This window comes from Perissodus microlepis, chromosome 11, assembly GCF_051167445.1.
Source record: "Perissodus microlepis isolate ML-2025 ecotype Zambia chromosome 11, ASM5116744v1, whole genome shotgun sequence".
Lineage (NCBI taxonomy): Eukaryota > Metazoa > Chordata > Actinopteri > Cichliformes > Cichlidae > Perissodus > Perissodus microlepis.
The window spans coordinates 35,077,065-35,094,127 of record NC_140471.1 but is presented as its reverse complement, the minus strand read 5'-3'; the positions used below and the strand labels follow the sequence as shown (position 1 = coordinate 35,094,127).

Genomic DNA, 17,063 nt, shown 5'->3' with positions numbered 1-17,063 from the left:
TTACACTTCTACAGGTTGCATGCTTTGTAAAACCAACACATTTAACTCAATGGACCTCCAAAACACCCGCTGATATATACAAAGGACTGTTAAAGAAAGGCAGTAGCAAGGGCGTAGATTTGGCATGGACGGAAGGGACATGTCCCCACCAATATCCAGCAATTATTGAATTGTCCCCACCAATGCCAAAACCAAATCTACGCCCTTGGGCAATAGTGATGTGCGATACCACTGATTTCCTTTCCGTCGAGTGGTATCGACGATACTGATCCGATACTGATACTCTGTACAAAAACTTAATGTTTCATTGTATTTCATAATACAATATATAATTGTATTATGTAATCGTAATAATATAGCTTCATAATGATTACAGGACATCAGACTACTTGTTCATATTGCTTAATAATGTAGAATTATCATGTAGAAATTAAAAAAAAACTGAAGTTTTGCGCTATTTGAACATGTTGCCTGCCTGCAGCACTAAAGGACTCCGCGAAATTCATCTGTCTCCCCTAGCAGCACCTGTCCTTCTCCTCCTTTTCAGTTCGCCTCAACATAAACTCGTCATATTCTGTGATATGATTTACTCTGAGGTGTTTGACAGGTTAGTGGTGTTGCCACACCACCTCACTGTCTTGCCACATGTATCGCAAACCACGTCTCGGCCGTTTGTGGAGGTAAAATACGTCCACACATGACTCCGTTCACGCTCAGCCATTGTTGTGAGTGCCCACGCCAGGGGCTGCGACACATTTATACATTTATATTTCGCATATGACTGTGAAAGGCGTAAGAGGAAGTAGTTCCTTCCAATTTAGACGATCGGAATGATATAGTTTCTTTCCACTGTGTTCCTGTTAATGAAAAACTACAAATTTACCCCAAAGTACTAAAATATCGATATTTTAATATGAGAATTGATTCTAGAACATAAATTACTGGTATCGGAAGAATCGATATTTCAATATCGATCCGCACACCACTAAAAGGCAGTCATATCAGTATTTTAGAATGTTTCCATCCTGCTGGTCAGAAACTTCAGGTCATGAAATAAATGCACAGAACAAAGATTTTAAAATGAATGCCTCAGATTAATACACTGTAACTGGTTAATGCAGGTAAATTGTTACGATATAAATATGCATATGAACTAAATGTGCAGAGGCTAAAGCACTGTAAAACCTGACAAATTAAGTTAACTCAAATGATTTGGGGAAACCGATTGCACCAATTGATTCAAGTTTTATAACTTAAACAGTTTTGGGTTATTTAAGTACTTTATTAGAGTCCCGAGAACCCAAAGCAAATATGATAATTTAACTCAAATGCATTATGTTTATTTACTCATTGTATTTAGTATGTTTTAACTTAAACCATTAAATTTCTTGTACCAAGATGCTGTATTTATTCAAACTTATTTAAAGTGTTACATGCTCATATTCAAATTAAGTTAAATTAACTTAAATAGTTGTATTTAAACAACTTAATCCAATTGGGGAAACCGATTGCACCAAATGGTTCAAGTACTATTAACACAAAACCAAGCTATTATTCTTTCCATTCAGTTTTTATTAACTTTAACTGCAGAGAAAATACAGAATGAATACAACCATATTTTCAGTCATAAACTATGACTGCTAAAGCCATTATCAAATAACAAATAATTAGGCATTTTAAAACTTGCACTTTTAGGGAATTTTGAATGTTTTTTGTAGCATTTTGAAAATCGATTAAATGTACAAAACAGAAATTTAGTAATGTAGTCCTGATACATAGGTGTACATCATAAAAAACAATAGTCTAGAGGCAATTAGAGCCATAACAATCACAATTTTAAGTAACATTTAGTATAATAATGAAATCACATGCACTACAGCAATGCAACTATAGAAAACAGCTGAACTAAGGATGTCACTAACAAAAAATATTCTCAAAGGTATTTGTGGCTTCTCAACGGTTTTGCCCAGACCTCGAATCAAGTGAACTGGCACTCATCACACAATTAAAAAATAAAGCTTGAAAGTATACTGTACATATTGACTAATTATCAGTTATCTCCCAAAAGATTTCCATGTAACTAAAATATATTTTTAGAAATAAGCTCAAGATTACACACTATGTGAAGATTTTTTTCAATCACAAACAAAACGTCAAATATGGATTGTCTCCTTATTCTTAGCTTTCTCCACATTGCTTTTTAGAAAGCTAATTACCCTGAACAAATAAAACTATTGAAGCCATTCACAGATAACTGAAAAAGCACGAATATAGTGACCAGTGAAAAACAAACATCATCTACACAAGCTCATTTTTTAGTGTCTGCAATTTTGCTTTTAGTTGCTTTCTCTCATCGTCTAGCTTCAGCAACACTACTTGAATGAACTCAAAAAAGCCAGTACACTTCTCAGGATAGCTCAGATGCAGAGCATAGATTAGCCCAAACAAACACACCAGTGCATCAGTCCATGAGTGATGAGTCATAACAACCTGATCTTCAAGTACTAAGAACACTTGGCGTGGTGAGAAAGGAACTCCTCCAGGCACCTCCTCTTCATCGACATCAGCAACCAGAGCAATTGTGGCTTCGTAGAACTCAATTTCACCCTAAGATATAATAAAGAGTGCACAATTATTCATCTGTAATATCTCTGTTAAAAGCATAAATACAAATGGTCAGGCACCTTTCTTCAGTTTTTCAAATTCTATATATCATAACATGTTTTAAGTTGACAGTGAAGGTTCATTTTTCATTCATCCAGGTAGTCAAATCAAGGATGAAAGAAGTTTATAAGTCATTCAACTTCACGTCTTCAACTTTCAACCCAAGTCCAGATGACTTATAAACTCCTTTCAACCTTTTTTAAATTCAAATGTGCAAATTATTGTAATACCCAAGTACCTTGCATGTTTTGAAAATCTCTGAAGAAACCTCCTTGAGGTACATTGGTAGGCCGGCCAGAGCTGCTGTTCTAGTTGCATAGATGTCGTTTTTGTCCTAAAAACATAAATAAATAAATAAATAAATAAATGTGTGTGTATATATATATATATATATATATATATATATATATATATATATATATATATATATATATATATACATAACAATGGCAACTGCCAAGCAAGCAGAATAATTAGTATTTTTTAAATACCTGTTTTCCATATGTCAACAAAAGCTGCTCCATCCTTTCACCGACCCGTCCACTTTTCCTCTTTTTGTAAAGTCCAATCAGCTGAGGAGCATAATCATCCAGTGCAGCATAAAACACATGTGGCAGATTCTGATTGGTGATCCGATGAAATTCAAAGTAGAGCTGAAGAGAATTCCAAAAATATTATAAGCAAAACACAGCATACTATATGAGCAGTAAATGTTATATACGTAGTTGTACTTACCTGTGTCTCATGAAAGAGTGCTGGCCATGGTCCCTCGCCTGGCAAAATTTGTGGGTATTGGATGAGGCGATCAACTTTGTCAGAATGTTGGTATGGAAAGCGCAGAATTGCTCTGTTTAAGTCTTCTAAGTTAAAATATCTCTTAGAAATCAAACCTTTTAAACAATGTGCCAACTCCACTGGAACGACACCTTCAAACAGGTCGTGTAGGAGGTCAGGTGGGAAGCCTGTGACAGGATGGAAGAAAGAGAGATGGTCAGAAAGAACACAGGTGTTTTTAACACCATAGTTTTCCTTAATGTCATCATTCTGAAGCTCTTGCACAATAATTATCATGAGCATCTTTTGTTCTCATTACATAATTCCCTGTAACAGCATTTTCTGTTTGCATTTCTGTTTGGGTGGCATGACAAAACCTACAGAAATATGTAGACCTGAAACTCTCATTGAAACCAGCAAGCCCATGGGCAGCAAGGTTGTCTGCCACAACAGAGTAGACAGTGGCTTTAAGACATTCACCAAGAGTCTCAATGTAGACACCTACTTCTTCAAGAGTTTTCAGATCATTTAAGAGTAGTGACAACATTTCCTTATACCCAAACGTGCGTACATCATTGGAATTGCACAGCACAGCAAGCTGAGTGCAGTGTAGAGCAGAACGAGATTTAACTGGAAAGTTTGCCAGTGTCCAATAAACTGCAAAGACTTTATGTATTTTCTTTGAGGTACCAAGTGGGTTTGTGATCAAAATCATCCACATAAAGTATTATTGACAATTTCTGTCCCTCTTGTGACAGTAGTACATTTTCCCGGTAGTAGGATCCATCACAAAATGACATGAAATGTCCAGGAATCTTTTTTTTTTCAACAACAATTGCAAAGATGTGAGAATAGGCACATACATATAAGTGTGCTTTGACGATTCAATTAAATACTCCACAGGTTTGACATATGGAAAATTTGCTTCGTAATATGATTTCCTCCTCTTTGCTGTAGATAGTGGTCCTTCAGATGTGACACATTTATGTAAAACATTACTATCAGAAACTGCCTGACAAATCTCATCCACCAGTTTGTCCGTATATGTACAGTTGTGCTTTTTCAGTATATCTACAACTGATTTTCTAACCAGAAGTTGTGATAACAAAAACAACTGATCAATATGCTCAATAATCTCCTGTGTTGCTCTCTGGGACACATGGAGAACTGTCTGCATTTTCAAGAAAAATCCAGCCAGATTGTATTGCAAGTGCTCTTCTAAACCCTCAATTCCACTGATTTCACTGGTGGATGCCACTTGATTGTCATCTGATAACTCTACTGAATCAAGTTGCATGTCATCTTTTTGTTCTACATTTATAACACTTTGCACAATGCCTTCATCGTAACTTGTTGAATTTTGGTGGTCTCTGCATTTGTGGGCATTGAAGGTTGAGTATACATTGGTTTTAAAATTGCAGTTCTTGAAAGGACATGGAACAGTTTCTTTTCGTTTTAAATGCCCCCTCAGATGGATAAACATTTGGCTTTCAATAAATGGCTGCTTAAAATTACACACAGGGCAACAAAATCCATAATTATTCAAATCTAGATAAGAACCGTCTTTACTTTGCGTGGGAGTGTGCATTCTTGACATGTGTATCTTTAATGAATTAAATGTACTAAATGTACACATGCATGTGTTGTAGAGACAGGGTAAGGGTGAAATTGTGGAGTACTGACCATGGTTGAGCCGATAATGCTTCAACAACATGACTTTTATGGCAGTAGAAAAACTACACAACTTGCAATTCCACATTTTGATGCCAAATCGTTTTAAAATCACCTTTACTGGCTGTCTTTAGTGCAGTGCTGGATGATCTCTCGGCATGCTACTGCTCCTTCAATCGTCAGACTGTAATAACACAAAACCCATGAGGACAGAAAGCTAGCAGAACAGTTTTTACTTTCAGACTTTTACTTCACTTAAAAACAGTCAATCTGGATAACACAAGCTTTGAAAACAGTAAGATTTATTCTTGCACTAAAGTTCATTTTCAATTCAGGTTGGTCAACTACTCTATACGTTATAAAATAATAAAGCAATTTTACACAAGTGAAGTACACAATAGGCTAACCCTTGGAAAGTACAGAGTCAGAAACGTTTCGGTTTGGTGTAGTGCAGCTTTGAAAAGGTAAATTATTATTAAATGCCGCTAACCATCATATTTAAAATTTGTGAAGGCGAACTTGTCTACTAAACTCTTAAAATTAACACTAAATAAATTTTCTACTATTTTCACTGTGTCAAAAGTAGGCTACATTTGAACTTGATAAAGGTCAGAGTCAGAAAAGCCTAAACACTGATTTTACCAAAGGTTTTGTGCCATGCAGTTTGCAAAAATTAGACTACTTACCAACTATTTGATTGAAACAAGCCACCAACCGTTAATTTTTTAAATTGTGAAGCAGACTTCATACAGTGCTAGGCGGGAATTGTGTGCTGGACAGCTAAGTTACGTTTTTCTTTATAGCTACTACAACAAAGTAGTCTGATAAATTACAACAAAGTACAAAGTACAAAGCAGTCTGATAAATGTACGTTTTGTATGCTAGAAGTAAGCATTAACAAAAAAACATAAAAATAGCTTAACTTGTACTTTCCACTCTTGCAAAATTTCTCTTGACGAGGCTCGTCTCTCATGGCCGACAAGTCCAGACAAAACACTGGGGGCGGGGCTGTGGATGATGACTAATACAAATGAATTAGCACAACTTAGTTTAAAGCAACAGTACTTAAAACGTTACAAAAACATCATGTGTACTTATTACAATAAAGTTATTATATCATATGTATACTTTTGGGTCTACCTAACACACTTCATGAAAGTTACTTTAACTATTTTTCAGAACTGAGTAAGAACAACTTACTTCTTTTAGTAAGATGCACTGTTGGGTTTTACAGTGAGAAAGCCTGTTTCACTGTGATTCACTGTGATTGGTTTGTATCCAGAAACACAGACATATCATAAAAATGAGCAAAAATTAATGAAGACAAAATATTATAAATGGACTCAAACCTTCAAGACCTGCATATACTGAACGACAAAAAGTTTTTTTTAATTTTGTGAGATTTTTGGATCCAACAGAAAATTTACCAGGACATTGTTCGTTTTAAACGTTGTACTTTTTCATGTGTGTCTGTGTGAATTTGGACATTACACTGGTGCACTTGCCTTATTGTTACCGATTTACTGTTAGAGTAAAAAGAAATAAATATATTGTTTAAAAAAAAGTTTAGTACAGCTTTTGTCCATTAGAGGGCGGAAATAGGAACTCTATCTCTGCCAAACTGCTTTATATCATTGACTATTCACCAAACGGAGTACAGAGTCAGAAGTGTGAATAATGTCCCAATCCAGTAGGGGGCAGCAGATGTAGCAGCGCCATTACACAAGTGAGTGTTGCAGCATTCATTGGTGAAGGTGAAGTTGAGTCCCAGCGCGTATTTTTCACCCGTGATTCCGCACAGGGAGGGCAGGACGCAGCTCTTCTCGTACAAAACCACACGGAAGTCCCCTGAAAGAAAGAAGCAAACCACACTGACACACTCCTCCCCGAGCCGGGCGCTGACCTTCTTTTTCTCAGTTTTGATTCATTTAAATTTGACTTTCAGTGACTCGAGTTGAACTCACCTTTCTCACCCACGGCTCGGCTGGACAGGCAGAGCTGCCCAGGTGGACACTTCAGGGGGAATCTGATGCAGTCCAGAGGGGAGATGGTGGGGAACACACAGGTGTAACAGAAGAGGGGAACTGAAGTACAGATGTGAGTTTTGCATGTGAGCCACAGTAAAAAAGTCAACTGAATCATAATAATCACAAAATACAAGGATGGTAAAAACGGATGTCTTTTAAACTGCTTTTTAAAATGTACTTCAAAATGATTAATCACCAAGATTAATCAGTGGTTAGAATATTTATTTGTTGCAGCCCTAATATGATGAAACACACTGCTTTATCTTTAACACTAACACGAATGTTAACCACTTCTTCTTTCAGCTGCTTCCTTTAGAGGTCACCATCTGCAGGTCCTCCTCCACTACATCACGCATCTTCTCTGAGGTCTTCCTCTTTTCCTCCTGCCTGGTATTAAACATCCTTTCTAAAACATATCCACCATCCCTTCTCTGCGCATGTCCAAACAAACTCAGGCTCGCCTCTTCTGATATATTAGCTTCTAATCCTGTCCGGTCACTCTCAGTGAAATCCTGCCTCGTGTCGTTTTATCAGTGCCACAGTCTCCAAACCATACGTCACAGCAGGTCTCACTACCGTCTTATAAACCTTCCCTTTTACTCTCACATGTATCCTTCTGTCTCACCTCCACCCACTCCACCCTGCGTGCACTCTCCTGTGCACTGTCTGTTAGCCTCAGCTATTGAAACTCTTCTATCTTAACTACCTCTGATTGCTACTGCACTTGGATATTTCTTATGGAACGGCATCCTGTGACACAAAGAGGTTTTTTATATATACAAGTAATATAAAGATCAAACATATTCATTACTAAACAAAAATATTTCTGTATTTTAAAATAATTTTATTTAGGCAGTTTTATAAGGTGTAATGGTTCCAGTTTCCCAGTCACATCTTTCTTCATCTCACATTAAAGCTACTTAAATAGTTATTTTCCAAAAACTTCATACATCAAACAATGAGGGAAAAATAATAGATCTTAATTATGCAAGAAAATAAGGTTTTTTATATTAATGTTAACCTTGGAGTTTTCTGTCTGCTATAGCTGTATGGATTGTGCCTTTAAACACACGAGCAGAAGCATGCACACACCGTCTTTGCTGACTTACCCACAGCTGGAAGTAAACACAGGAGAAACAGAGAGCCAAGCAGCTTCGACATCACTGATGTTTCTGTCTCACCAGGAGAAAATCCTCCTGCCGGTCGACGCTTCAGCTCTTAAAGGCGTTTCTTTCAGAATATTTTCTAGAATGAATCCGCTGTTTTCATCTTGAATTCAAGAAATCGAGTTGTTTTTTGTTTGTTCTTTTAATTTAAAGCTAAAGTTTTACAAACTAGCTTCACGCAGACGGAGCAGCAACAGAGATCTGAAGGGAAATCTCTTACTGGTTTCTCTTAATATTCCCTTAATCAACTCTGGGAGAATCTCCCACCCCACTCCTTATGATTAAATTAGACTGTTAGACTTATGTTCCAAGCCATGGCTGCTTAGAAAAGGTCCATTCAGACTTAAGATAATCAACGGGGCTTTATGAAGAAAATCCACATCTGTGTAGCTTAAAATGTGGAAAAAGTGGAAAGTATTAAGCTTTCTTGAGGGTTTTTTTCTAAAGAATGATGTGACATGTGTCTGTGCTGAGGTGAAGCAGGGCAGGTTTATTAAATCACATCTCATCTCCTAATGAAAGACGTTGAGTTTGGTGGGAGGGATGTCAAGTGACCTGCAGTCCCATGACTAGAAAAGTGATTAGAAGCAATGAACAGTCCCACAGTTTCAAACTGAACACAGGGTGATTTCATGTTTTTTCACAGTAAGATTTGTTCATAGTGTTTGTATTGAGATAATCTGCTGTATATGATTATTGTGTGTTAGATAAGATAATCAAATTACTCCATCTCTGGATACTTTTTCCTATTTCTGTTTTTCAGGCATACAAAAAGTCATTCTTTCCATTGTTGTGATGTGTTATTTCAATAACAGGTAGCCTAATTAGATCAGAATGAAAGTGTCTGTGGAGTGATACGCTGTCTTGAGAGAAACCCACAGAATTATACTGGTTTCAAACCCAGAGCTGAATTCTGTGGAGCTGCTGAAGATTTCATCCTAACAGCACAGGCGTTAAACTTCAACTCTTCTAGGAAAACTCTCCAGTGAGAGAAGGCAGCTCAAACAAAGCTCTCTTTTTTATTTCATCTCTCCTACTGTACATCACAATTTCATTGCACATGTACAATGACAATAAAGGCTATTCTATTCTATCAGGCCAGACTGCAGAATAACAGCCTGCAGTATTTAGCATGTGATTCCTAAATGCTGCAATTCTTTGAGTGTCCACTTGATGATGGCTCCAGATGGCTGTTGGCTGCAGACAACAAACAGACATACCCCATGGTCTTTGATTTTGTATTATAAGTTCAAAGATGGTGTTTTGCTTCTCCCACCCCAACCAATCACAGCAGATGGCCCCGCCCCTCCCTGAGCCTGGTTCTGCAGGAGGTTTCTTCCTGTTAAAAGGCAGTTTTTCCTTCCCACTGTCGCCCAAGTGCTTGCTCATAGGGGGTCATATGATTGTTGGGCTTTTCTCTGTATCTACTGTACAATATAAAGCACCTTGAGGCAACTTTTGTTGTGATTTGGCGCTATATAAATAAAATTGAATTGAATTGAATTGAATTGAATTGAACAGTGCTCATTTTTTGGAGCCAGAAGTTGTCGTAGATGATGATGCAGTATGAGGCTATCAGCTCAGAGTTTGGTTAGAATATCCATCCACAGATCAGACGGCTCAGACACACTAGAATTTAAATCTGGAGAACAGGATTTTTGGATGGGCTGTACCAACAGAACAGTCTGAGATTAACATGAAAAATTATAATAATACTTCTCGGTGTAAAAAACTATCTCATCATCTGCATGATGGTGATATGCAAATGATGATCAAGTCAAAAATCTAAACTGTATGCCTGTGATCGTTGGACCCTCAGGCAGCCCTGCATTAAAAACCAACATGATTCAGTCATGGAAACAACTGCATGGACTCAGCAACATTTCCAGAAATCACAGTCTTTGAACACAGCTCTCTGTGCCATCCCCAAAAGCAGGGTAATGCACATCCATTCAAAGAACTTCTCTGGGGAAAAAGCTCGTTAAAAGGCAAAGTGGAAAATTGTTATGTGGACAAACTGAAATCTGAAATTCTTACTGGAAAACATGGACGCTGTGTCCTCCGGACTGAGGACGAGAGGGACAATCTGACTTATTATCAGAACTCAGTGCTGGAGTGCCCTGCTTGCATTCCAGACTTTTCATCAACAGAAAACCTTTGAAGCATCATGAAACAAGAAATATAACTGTTAAGCAGCTAGAATCAGCTATCAGAGAAGAAAAGGACCAAAGGTCCAGCAGCTGCTCTCCCCAGACCCTGGACATTTAGGGACTGGATATAAAAGAAGAGGGGCCACAGGACACTGCCACACAATCTGTCCCAACTTTTTTGAGACATGTTGCCACATCAAATTCAAAATGAGCTAATATTTCCAAAATTGTATATTTTCTAAGTTGAAACATGTAATGTTTTGGTTTGTGAATAAAATGTGTTTTTTCTGAAATTTGCAGATCACTTGTGTATTAAATATGTATGATGATGCAATACAGTTCAACTAAAACTAAACAGCTTAGGAAAAACATAAATAAGCCAAAGAAACAAGACTGTGCATAAACATTTTACCTTAAAGTGCATTTTCAAGCTGTTCTAATGTTCTTTAACCTGTAAATAGTTCTCATCATTAACTAAATTAGCATCACAGCGCCCCTTGCTGGAGGAAAGCGGGCATGGCTCGCTTGTCGACCTGCTGACGCCTCATGCGGACCACAGCTGCGTCCACCTGAGCTGCAGCTCTCTTGCCCTGCAGGTCATCCAGCAGCTGCAGACATGTGCGCTGCAGCTTCCCCAGCTCACCCTCAGAGGACTTAAGACATCGTCTGAGCGCTGCACCGCTCTGAGAGACACACAGGAAACACATTTCAAAATGATTTTGTTTGTCTGAGGCAAAATGAGAGGGTTAGAGTGATAAACCACTTTGCTTTTTTAATACAAGTGAACACCAGCCACTGTACTCCATAATGATAATGATACGAATCCTGGTAAATGTTCAGTTTGTGTTTATTTTTAGTCGCATCTGACATGCAAAGCATTATTAAGCATCATTTTAAAGACTGAGCTGAAGAGTGAGACTGTGCTTCACGCCTATCGTTCTGCTTTGAGGTCACAATTTATTTTTGCAAACCTTAAAATGCATGAGGCAGAATTTAGAAACAAGTCTCAGCTTCGGTTTCTGCAGACAAACATCATGCAGATTAGTTTCTGCAGAGTTCAAGTGCAAACTAACATCACCCCAGAGCATTCAGCTCACTCTGTATTTGGATTTTTTTCTTTGTACAAATGTGTATTAAATATTTATCCATCAGTAATCAGCAAAGTTATTAAATGTTACCAGAATATAAAAAAGAAAACATGATTGGAAATATTAAAGCTGCAGATTAATTATGTTCAATTTATCACTGGTTCAATATGCATGTGAAAGGCACCGTCCATGTTGACACACCTGCAGCAGAGAGAGTCTGTTAGCTTAGTCGTTTCAGCACAAAAGGTCCAGCTGACTTAGAGTACACTCCCAGCTTAGCATCACAGTGCAAACACACACGTAACCTCAGCAGTCAGAGACTCAGATATCTGACATCAGGACGAGGTAAAGGCCAAAACACACTTCATGAAGTATGATAATGAATGTGGCAGCCGAATGTGTGTCGGACGCACCTGAATGAGCTGAGCAGCTTCAGGTAACTGTGTCCCCGGGTGTCTCTGATAAACCTTCACCAGAGGCCTGTTGAGCTTCTCTCTGGACAGAAGATCACCGCTGTACTCTGGACCCTGTGAGCCGGACAGCGTGAGCCAAACGTTTTCATGAAATCTCAAATAAACACGCTCCACACGCTCTCTGACCTGTGCTCTGCCGTGGCTGTGACGAATGCAGTTGATCTCCCTCTGCTTACGAAACATGGCCTGCCGGGTGGCTGCAGACGTCAGCGCCAGATTTTGCTACAGAAGACAGAATGATGGTTAAGTATGTGTTATTACTTTAATACAAAAATGCACTTCTGCATTAATTCAGGACGTTTTTACCTGCAGAGTGACTGTCTCTGCAATTTTTTTCACCAGGCCGTCGTTGACAGCGCAATGAGCAGCTTTCTGCCTGCTGATGGCGCTGGTTAGCGTCCGTCTGATGGTTTCTCTCAGTAGCTGCGACTGGTTGACCCTCAGAGAGGACGACTCTAAAGCCTTTTTACACTCTGCAAGAGAAGCAGGAGATATCCTATCTGTCAATTTTAATCCTGAGGACACAGGAGATCTGTTTTAAGATGATCTTCTCTTTCTCTGAGTGTGAGCAGGGACACTGGCTGTGTAGATTAGTGACCACACACAAAGCAACTAATTTGTTTAATTAAAGTTCTGGAGTTTATACTTCTCTTTTTTTAGGATCTTGTTTTGAAAATATATCATTTATGTGTGGTGTAAGAACTTTGCTGTTCTTTTTCTCACTTGTTTCATTGATATTTGGGCAAAATCTGCTCTTATTTCTTATGTAATTTCTTAACGAGAGCTTCTCCTTGTCCTGAGTGTACCTGGAGTAAAGGGGCTGATGGGATCTGTTTTGATAAAGGTCTGAGGTGCAGAGTCATGTCCTCCAGCAGAGCCACTGAGAGGGAGCAGTTCCAGTACTCGAGCCCTCTCACTGGCACAGTCCAGCAGCTGTCTGCTGCTCTCACCCAGGGCCTTAAAGAAGAAGGCAGGAAATAATGCATTAGGACAGCAGCTGGCAGACAAATATATAGGTACGGGTTACTTTGCAGACAGAAAAATGTGGTAAAAAATAACAATAAAAAGTTTCATAAAATAAAATATGTGAGATTTGCAAGTGGGGGGTTTTTTCGACTGAAAATGCAAACCACAAACCAATCGGTTATTTCACAGTGGCTACATGTATCTTTCTGTCTATGTACATTATTCTTGACTCAGGCTAACAGCACCAGTTATACTCTCTGTTCAGTGCGCTTGCTTGACAACAAACAGCCCATCCAGTTCAGGGGCATTCGGGCCTTTAGCTTATCCCAGCATCCCAGCTCATAAGGCAAATGGTGGAATAGACCCTGAACATGTCCCCGTCTATCACAGGGCCAACACAGAAAGACCTTCATTCAAGCTCACATTCACACATACAGCCTATTCAGAGTCAACAAGCAGTTCTGCTGTGGGGAAAAGCTGCAGCAGCCTAAAGAAACCCATGCAGGCGCAGGGAGAGCATGCAATCTTTCAATTCTTCATTCAGCTGGTCAAGGCATCAACAGCCTGGATACGCAGCAGAGTTTCAGTAACCCAGTAAACATAAACATGTTAAGTTTAGCAACCTCAAAGATATATGCTACGTGGCTGTTACTTCCTGTTACTCATCTCCTGAAATGCCTGAGCTTTAACTTAAAGGAACAGTTCACCTCAAAAGTGAATTTGCATATGTTTCCTCTGGCCTGTAGTTCTAACCAACAAGATTGGACAACTCACTCTAAAACAGACACATCACCGTACCATCTTATCAGTGGGTCTATGCCTTTTCTTGAATATAATGCAACCTAATGGCACTCGCCTTTTGGTCTTCAAAGAACCAAAACAAAGGAACTACTTTTTTTCTACTATCTACATCCACCAAACTTCTAGTCACAAAACTGCTCACAAGTTTTTTGGATTTTTAAATGTGTTAAATTTAAGAGAATTCACTCGTCTCACATCAGAACAGTTTAGGTGGATAAACTGTCCCTATAAATCCAGCAACAACAAAATCTAAAGAAGAAGGGTGGAGGTTAGTGATACCTGAGCATTGTTGTTTTTCTAACCTCTCTCATGCCTGTGAGGGTAGAGTGGATGGAAAACAAGTCAAGCGATGAAGACAGAGGACTGAAATCACCTGAAGCTGGCTCCGTGTGGTTTTCAGTGTTCCCTCCAGATCCTGTTTCAGCTCAGCCAGCTCTCTCCTCTCCCACAGCAGCAAGTAATCAGCACCATCTCTCTCCTGCAAAGGGGCAGACCTGTCAGGGCCTCAGTCTACAGCTCTGAACTTCATCAAATAATCCTTGGTGCTGGATTAACTCTCAGTGATACTGGAGGTAATAAAGATTTAATGCTGTATGTGCGTGAGGCAAGCAGGCAAGTTTTTGCACTTGAAATCCTGAAAATGATCCTGAGGTGCCGGGCAGAAAATACTTCACCACAGTTGAGCATCTTTAACACCAAAGTAGACAGAAGAATTTCAGCATTTTAAGTGTTGTGTAAGCTTGCCGTCTCAGTGGTGGATGGCCTCCTGGTTCTCCCCTCTGAGCTCTTCTGGTTGATGGTCAGATTGGTCCTAAGACTGCGCAGCATCCTCTCCAGATGTCCTCGCTCCCTCTCCAGCTTGACACCTTCCTCGGTCACTCTGCCAGCCTGCCTGCGCAGCTGGACCTCCACCTCCCGAACTCTGCGCATGTAGTCAGCAACTACAGCAACACTGGCTCCGGCACACTGCTCACGTAGGCTGGAAGGTGGGAACGGGGCCACAGGTGTCCTCTGAGAGCCACCAGGGAACTTTAAAAAAAGTTCAAGCTTAATGTCTGAGTCCAACACTCAAAAACATCAGTCAACTTTAAAAACGCAGAAGATGAAAATCTAAATAAAAACTAGTGAAGGCTTTTAATATAGATAGAGTTAGAAAATAAAGATGTTTTAAGTCTTAAAATGTCTCAGAGATGAGAGTCTTAAATGAATTTAGCTCTGCCTCTACCAACAAGTGTAAAATATTGCTGAAGCTGTACTTTCCTCCGTGGGCTTTTCATTGGATGGAGCTGCTCTGCAGTGTTCTGTAAAGAATGTTTCAGTCTGTTTATCTCCTAAAACATCTCATCCTGGCTCCCTACAAGCTGAGATTCCAACCTTTTCAGGCTCATACCCCATAAATTTAACGTCTGCATGCCACTGGACTGGAGTACTGTTGAGCTCACAATGCCCAACACCACAGGATGAGGGCATGGATAGGGTGAGCAGTGGAATGTAGTAGTAGCAACAGTTTAGTAGATTTACTTAAATACTTTGCTGATTCAGTTTTAATAGACTTTAAGTATTTCTCTGTGATTCTGTTTTTTAGATGCTTTAATCCAGGAAGCAAATACTCCACATCCGTGTGCACCACACCATTATTTTTGCTTTGCAGATTTTAAATCTATGAATATGTATAATGCTGTATTAAATAAAGCTATTCAGGAGTATATAAGTAATTAAAATCACCTCCAGTGTGTTAATGCATCATGAGTAATTTTAATTTAGGTACTTTTAGTATATTTTGATGCTAAAACAGTTACTCATGCTGGGTTATGACATAATTAAAGAGACTGATTAAGTCTTTTATTCTATCTTAGTTATTCTGGTCTGTTATCTCATTGGATGTTGTATGCATGTGTATATGTATACATGTATTTATGTCCACGTGCATACCTGTGTGTGTGTGTGTGTGTGTGTATACGTATATGCATGTATATGTATGTGTACATATATACTTGTATAGACAAGTGTATATAAGAGTCTGCTTATGTGTATATATATATGGATTTTTGTCATCTTCTTTACCTCATTTATCTTAATCCCTTTTTTTAATTCCACGTCCCTCTGTTCAGCACTCTGTCCGATACTTGATGTCTTTTAAATTTGCTCTACAAATAAAGCTGCCTTGACTTAATTACAGAGCAAAACAGTTATTCATTATTATTCAATATGAAATGAAGTTTAAACTCTTGTGCAGTTTTCATATGGATTCCTGTAACTGTGAACGCTAGTTTAGAATAGTTTACATATATTTATTTTTAAAATCTATAACTTCAGGCTTTCACACCACCCTGGCACACTGTGGATCGTTTGTCTCACCATGGCTCCTGCACTTTGGGGTCTTGATATCTTCTTGTAGCAGACGCAGTCACGACTCCTCGGTCTGCACGCCTCCGCTCTTATCTTATCTCTGGCTGTGACTTCCGCTGTGCCGTCTGAGCGCTTTAGGCTTACTCCTGCAGCGGCGCTGCTGCTGCCGCTCCGGGGCTGGCCGCACGCAGCGGGCTGCCCGGCTCGAGTCTGCCGGACCAGGCGCTCAGCACGCCGAATGGAGCGGACCGTACCCTCGCGCCAGGACTGCGGTCCGATGGTAACAGAGCCGAGGGGAACCGACTGAACCTGCATCACTATGCTATGAACTGGCCTCATCTGTGACTGCTACCAAGTATCCAGGGTGAAAACTTTGTGTCATCTCCATAGCAACAGCAGCTAAAGTAACTAGAAACTCCAAGCTGTTTGGTGATTGGAGAGAAAATGGAACAGAGGACACGCAGCACTCAGTGTGATCTCCCCCTTCAACTTGCACAGAAACTCTTAAATGACCGTGAAACACAGCTGTGGCGCATCAGTGCTCCTCTCTACTTCGTATCTGGTTCTTTAAAGGAAGGCGAGGACTGAAAGAAGACAGTTTACTTAAAAACAAGTCAAAACTATAAGAGATGTGAGAATTCTGCAACAGGTGGGGGTGGAAGTCTACAGCTTTAAGGCTCATGCTTTTAAAGCTTCAGGAGGAGGAAGTCAGGAGCTCTGTGAATGTGCGTGTTTTTAAATATAAAATCTGACTGAAATTAAAATTTAACTTAGACAGTGCTTTAAACCTGCGTTCTCTATACTGACCAGCAGGGGTCGAGTCCCTGAAGCCCCCCCCCCCCCTGGCTCCTGTGATCTTTGACCCTAAATGCCTTCCTGATGAGTTTATGGTTTTAGTTGATAGAATGCGTTGTGAAGTCTCATCTACATCAGA

The 17,063-nt window shown here is 39.4% G+C and overlaps 3 protein-coding genes across 7 annotated transcripts; all 3 read right to left on the bottom strand.

The window, feature by feature from the left end:
- Positions 1 to 1,551: 1,551 nt before the first annotated feature.
- On the bottom strand, positions 1,552 to 5,605 carry LOC146378382 (uncharacterized). The gene is made up of 7 exons (XM_084942659.1): positions 5,600 to 5,605; positions 5,225 to 5,270; positions 3,555 to 3,626; positions 3,400 to 3,437; positions 3,156 to 3,317; positions 2,903 to 2,998; positions 1,552 to 2,607 (listed from the first exon to the last, which is right to left on the bottom strand). The coding sequence occupies exons 1-7, from the start codon at positions 5,603 to 5,605 to the stop codon at positions 2,299 to 2,301; spliced, it is 729 nt and encodes a 242-aa protein (XP_084798785.1). The 3' UTR covers positions 1,552 to 2,298.
- Positions 3,512 to 8,333, bottom strand: LOC146378381 (uncharacterized). 5 transcript variants are annotated; one of them, XM_084944435.1, is made up of 6 exons: positions 7,074 to 7,261; positions 6,832 to 6,957; positions 6,310 to 6,370; positions 6,033 to 6,130; positions 5,225 to 5,293; positions 3,512 to 3,626 (listed from the first exon to the last, which is right to left on the bottom strand). In XM_084944435.1, the coding sequence occupies exons 1-3, from the start codon at positions 7,249 to 7,251 to the stop codon at positions 6,315 to 6,317; spliced, it is 360 nt and encodes a 119-aa protein (XP_084800561.1). In that variant the 5' UTR covers positions 7,252 to 7,261; the 3' UTR covers positions 3,512 to 3,626; positions 5,225 to 5,293; positions 6,033 to 6,130; positions 6,310 to 6,314. The 5 variants fall into 5 exon arrangements, with proteins under 5 accessions (XP_084800561.1, XP_084800559.1, XP_084800558.1 ...); XM_084944433.1 differs by adding an exon at positions 8,246 to 8,333 and having other exon boundaries at positions 6,033 to 6,957; positions 7,074 to 7,193; XM_084944432.1 differs by having other exon boundaries at positions 6,310 to 6,957.
- Positions 8,334 to 10,937: 2,604 nt separating this feature from the next.
- Positions 10,938 to 16,828, bottom strand: tektl1 (tektin like 1). Its single transcript, XM_084944430.1, has 8 exons — positions 16,139 to 16,828; positions 14,525 to 14,809; positions 14,154 to 14,258; positions 12,820 to 12,970; positions 12,320 to 12,486; positions 12,140 to 12,235; positions 11,954 to 12,067; positions 10,938 to 11,135 (listed from the first exon to the last, which is right to left on the bottom strand). Exons 1-8 carry the CDS (start codon positions 16,466 to 16,468, stop codon positions 10,938 to 10,940), a joined length of 1,446 nt encoding a protein of 481 aa, XP_084800556.1. The 5' UTR covers positions 16,469 to 16,828.
- Positions 16,829 to 17,063: the final 235 nt, after the last annotated feature.

What these genes read in the sequence shown, in the direction of transcription:
- LOC146378382 (XM_084942659.1), bottom strand. An exon ending in GTTGGCACATTGTTTAAAAG is followed by an intron (nt 3,438 to 3,554) that starts GTTTGATTTCTA and finishes AAATTTTGCCAG; the next exon opens with GCGAGGGACCATGGCCAGCA. An exon ending in CACTCTTTCATGAGACACAG is followed by an intron (nt 3,318 to 3,399) that starts GTAAGTACAACT and finishes AATTCTCTTCAG; the next exon opens with CTCTACTTTGAATTTCATCG.
- LOC146378381 (XM_084944431.1), bottom strand. Translation starts at nt 7,251, where the DNA reads ATGATTCAGTTGACTTTTTTACTGTGGCTCACATGCAAAACTCACATC. An exon ending in CCGAGCCGTGGGTGAGAAAG is followed by an intron (nt 6,958 to 7,073) that starts GTGAGTTCAACT and finishes TCTTTCTTTCAG; the next exon opens with GGGACTTCCGTGTGGTTTTG.
- tektl1 (XM_084944430.1), bottom strand. Translation starts at nt 16,468, where the DNA reads ATGAGGCCAGTTCATAGCATAGTGATGCAGGTTCAGTCGGTTCCCCTC. An exon ending in GGCCATCCACCACTGAGACG is followed by an intron (nt 14,259 to 14,524) that starts GCAAGCTTACAC and finishes GCCCCTTTGCAG; the next exon opens with GAGAGAGATGGTGCTGATTA. An exon ending in ACAGCCACGGCAGAGCACAG is followed by an intron (nt 12,068 to 12,139) that starts GTCAGAGAGCGT and finishes TCCGGCTCACAG; the next exon opens with GGTCCAGAGTACAGCGGTGA.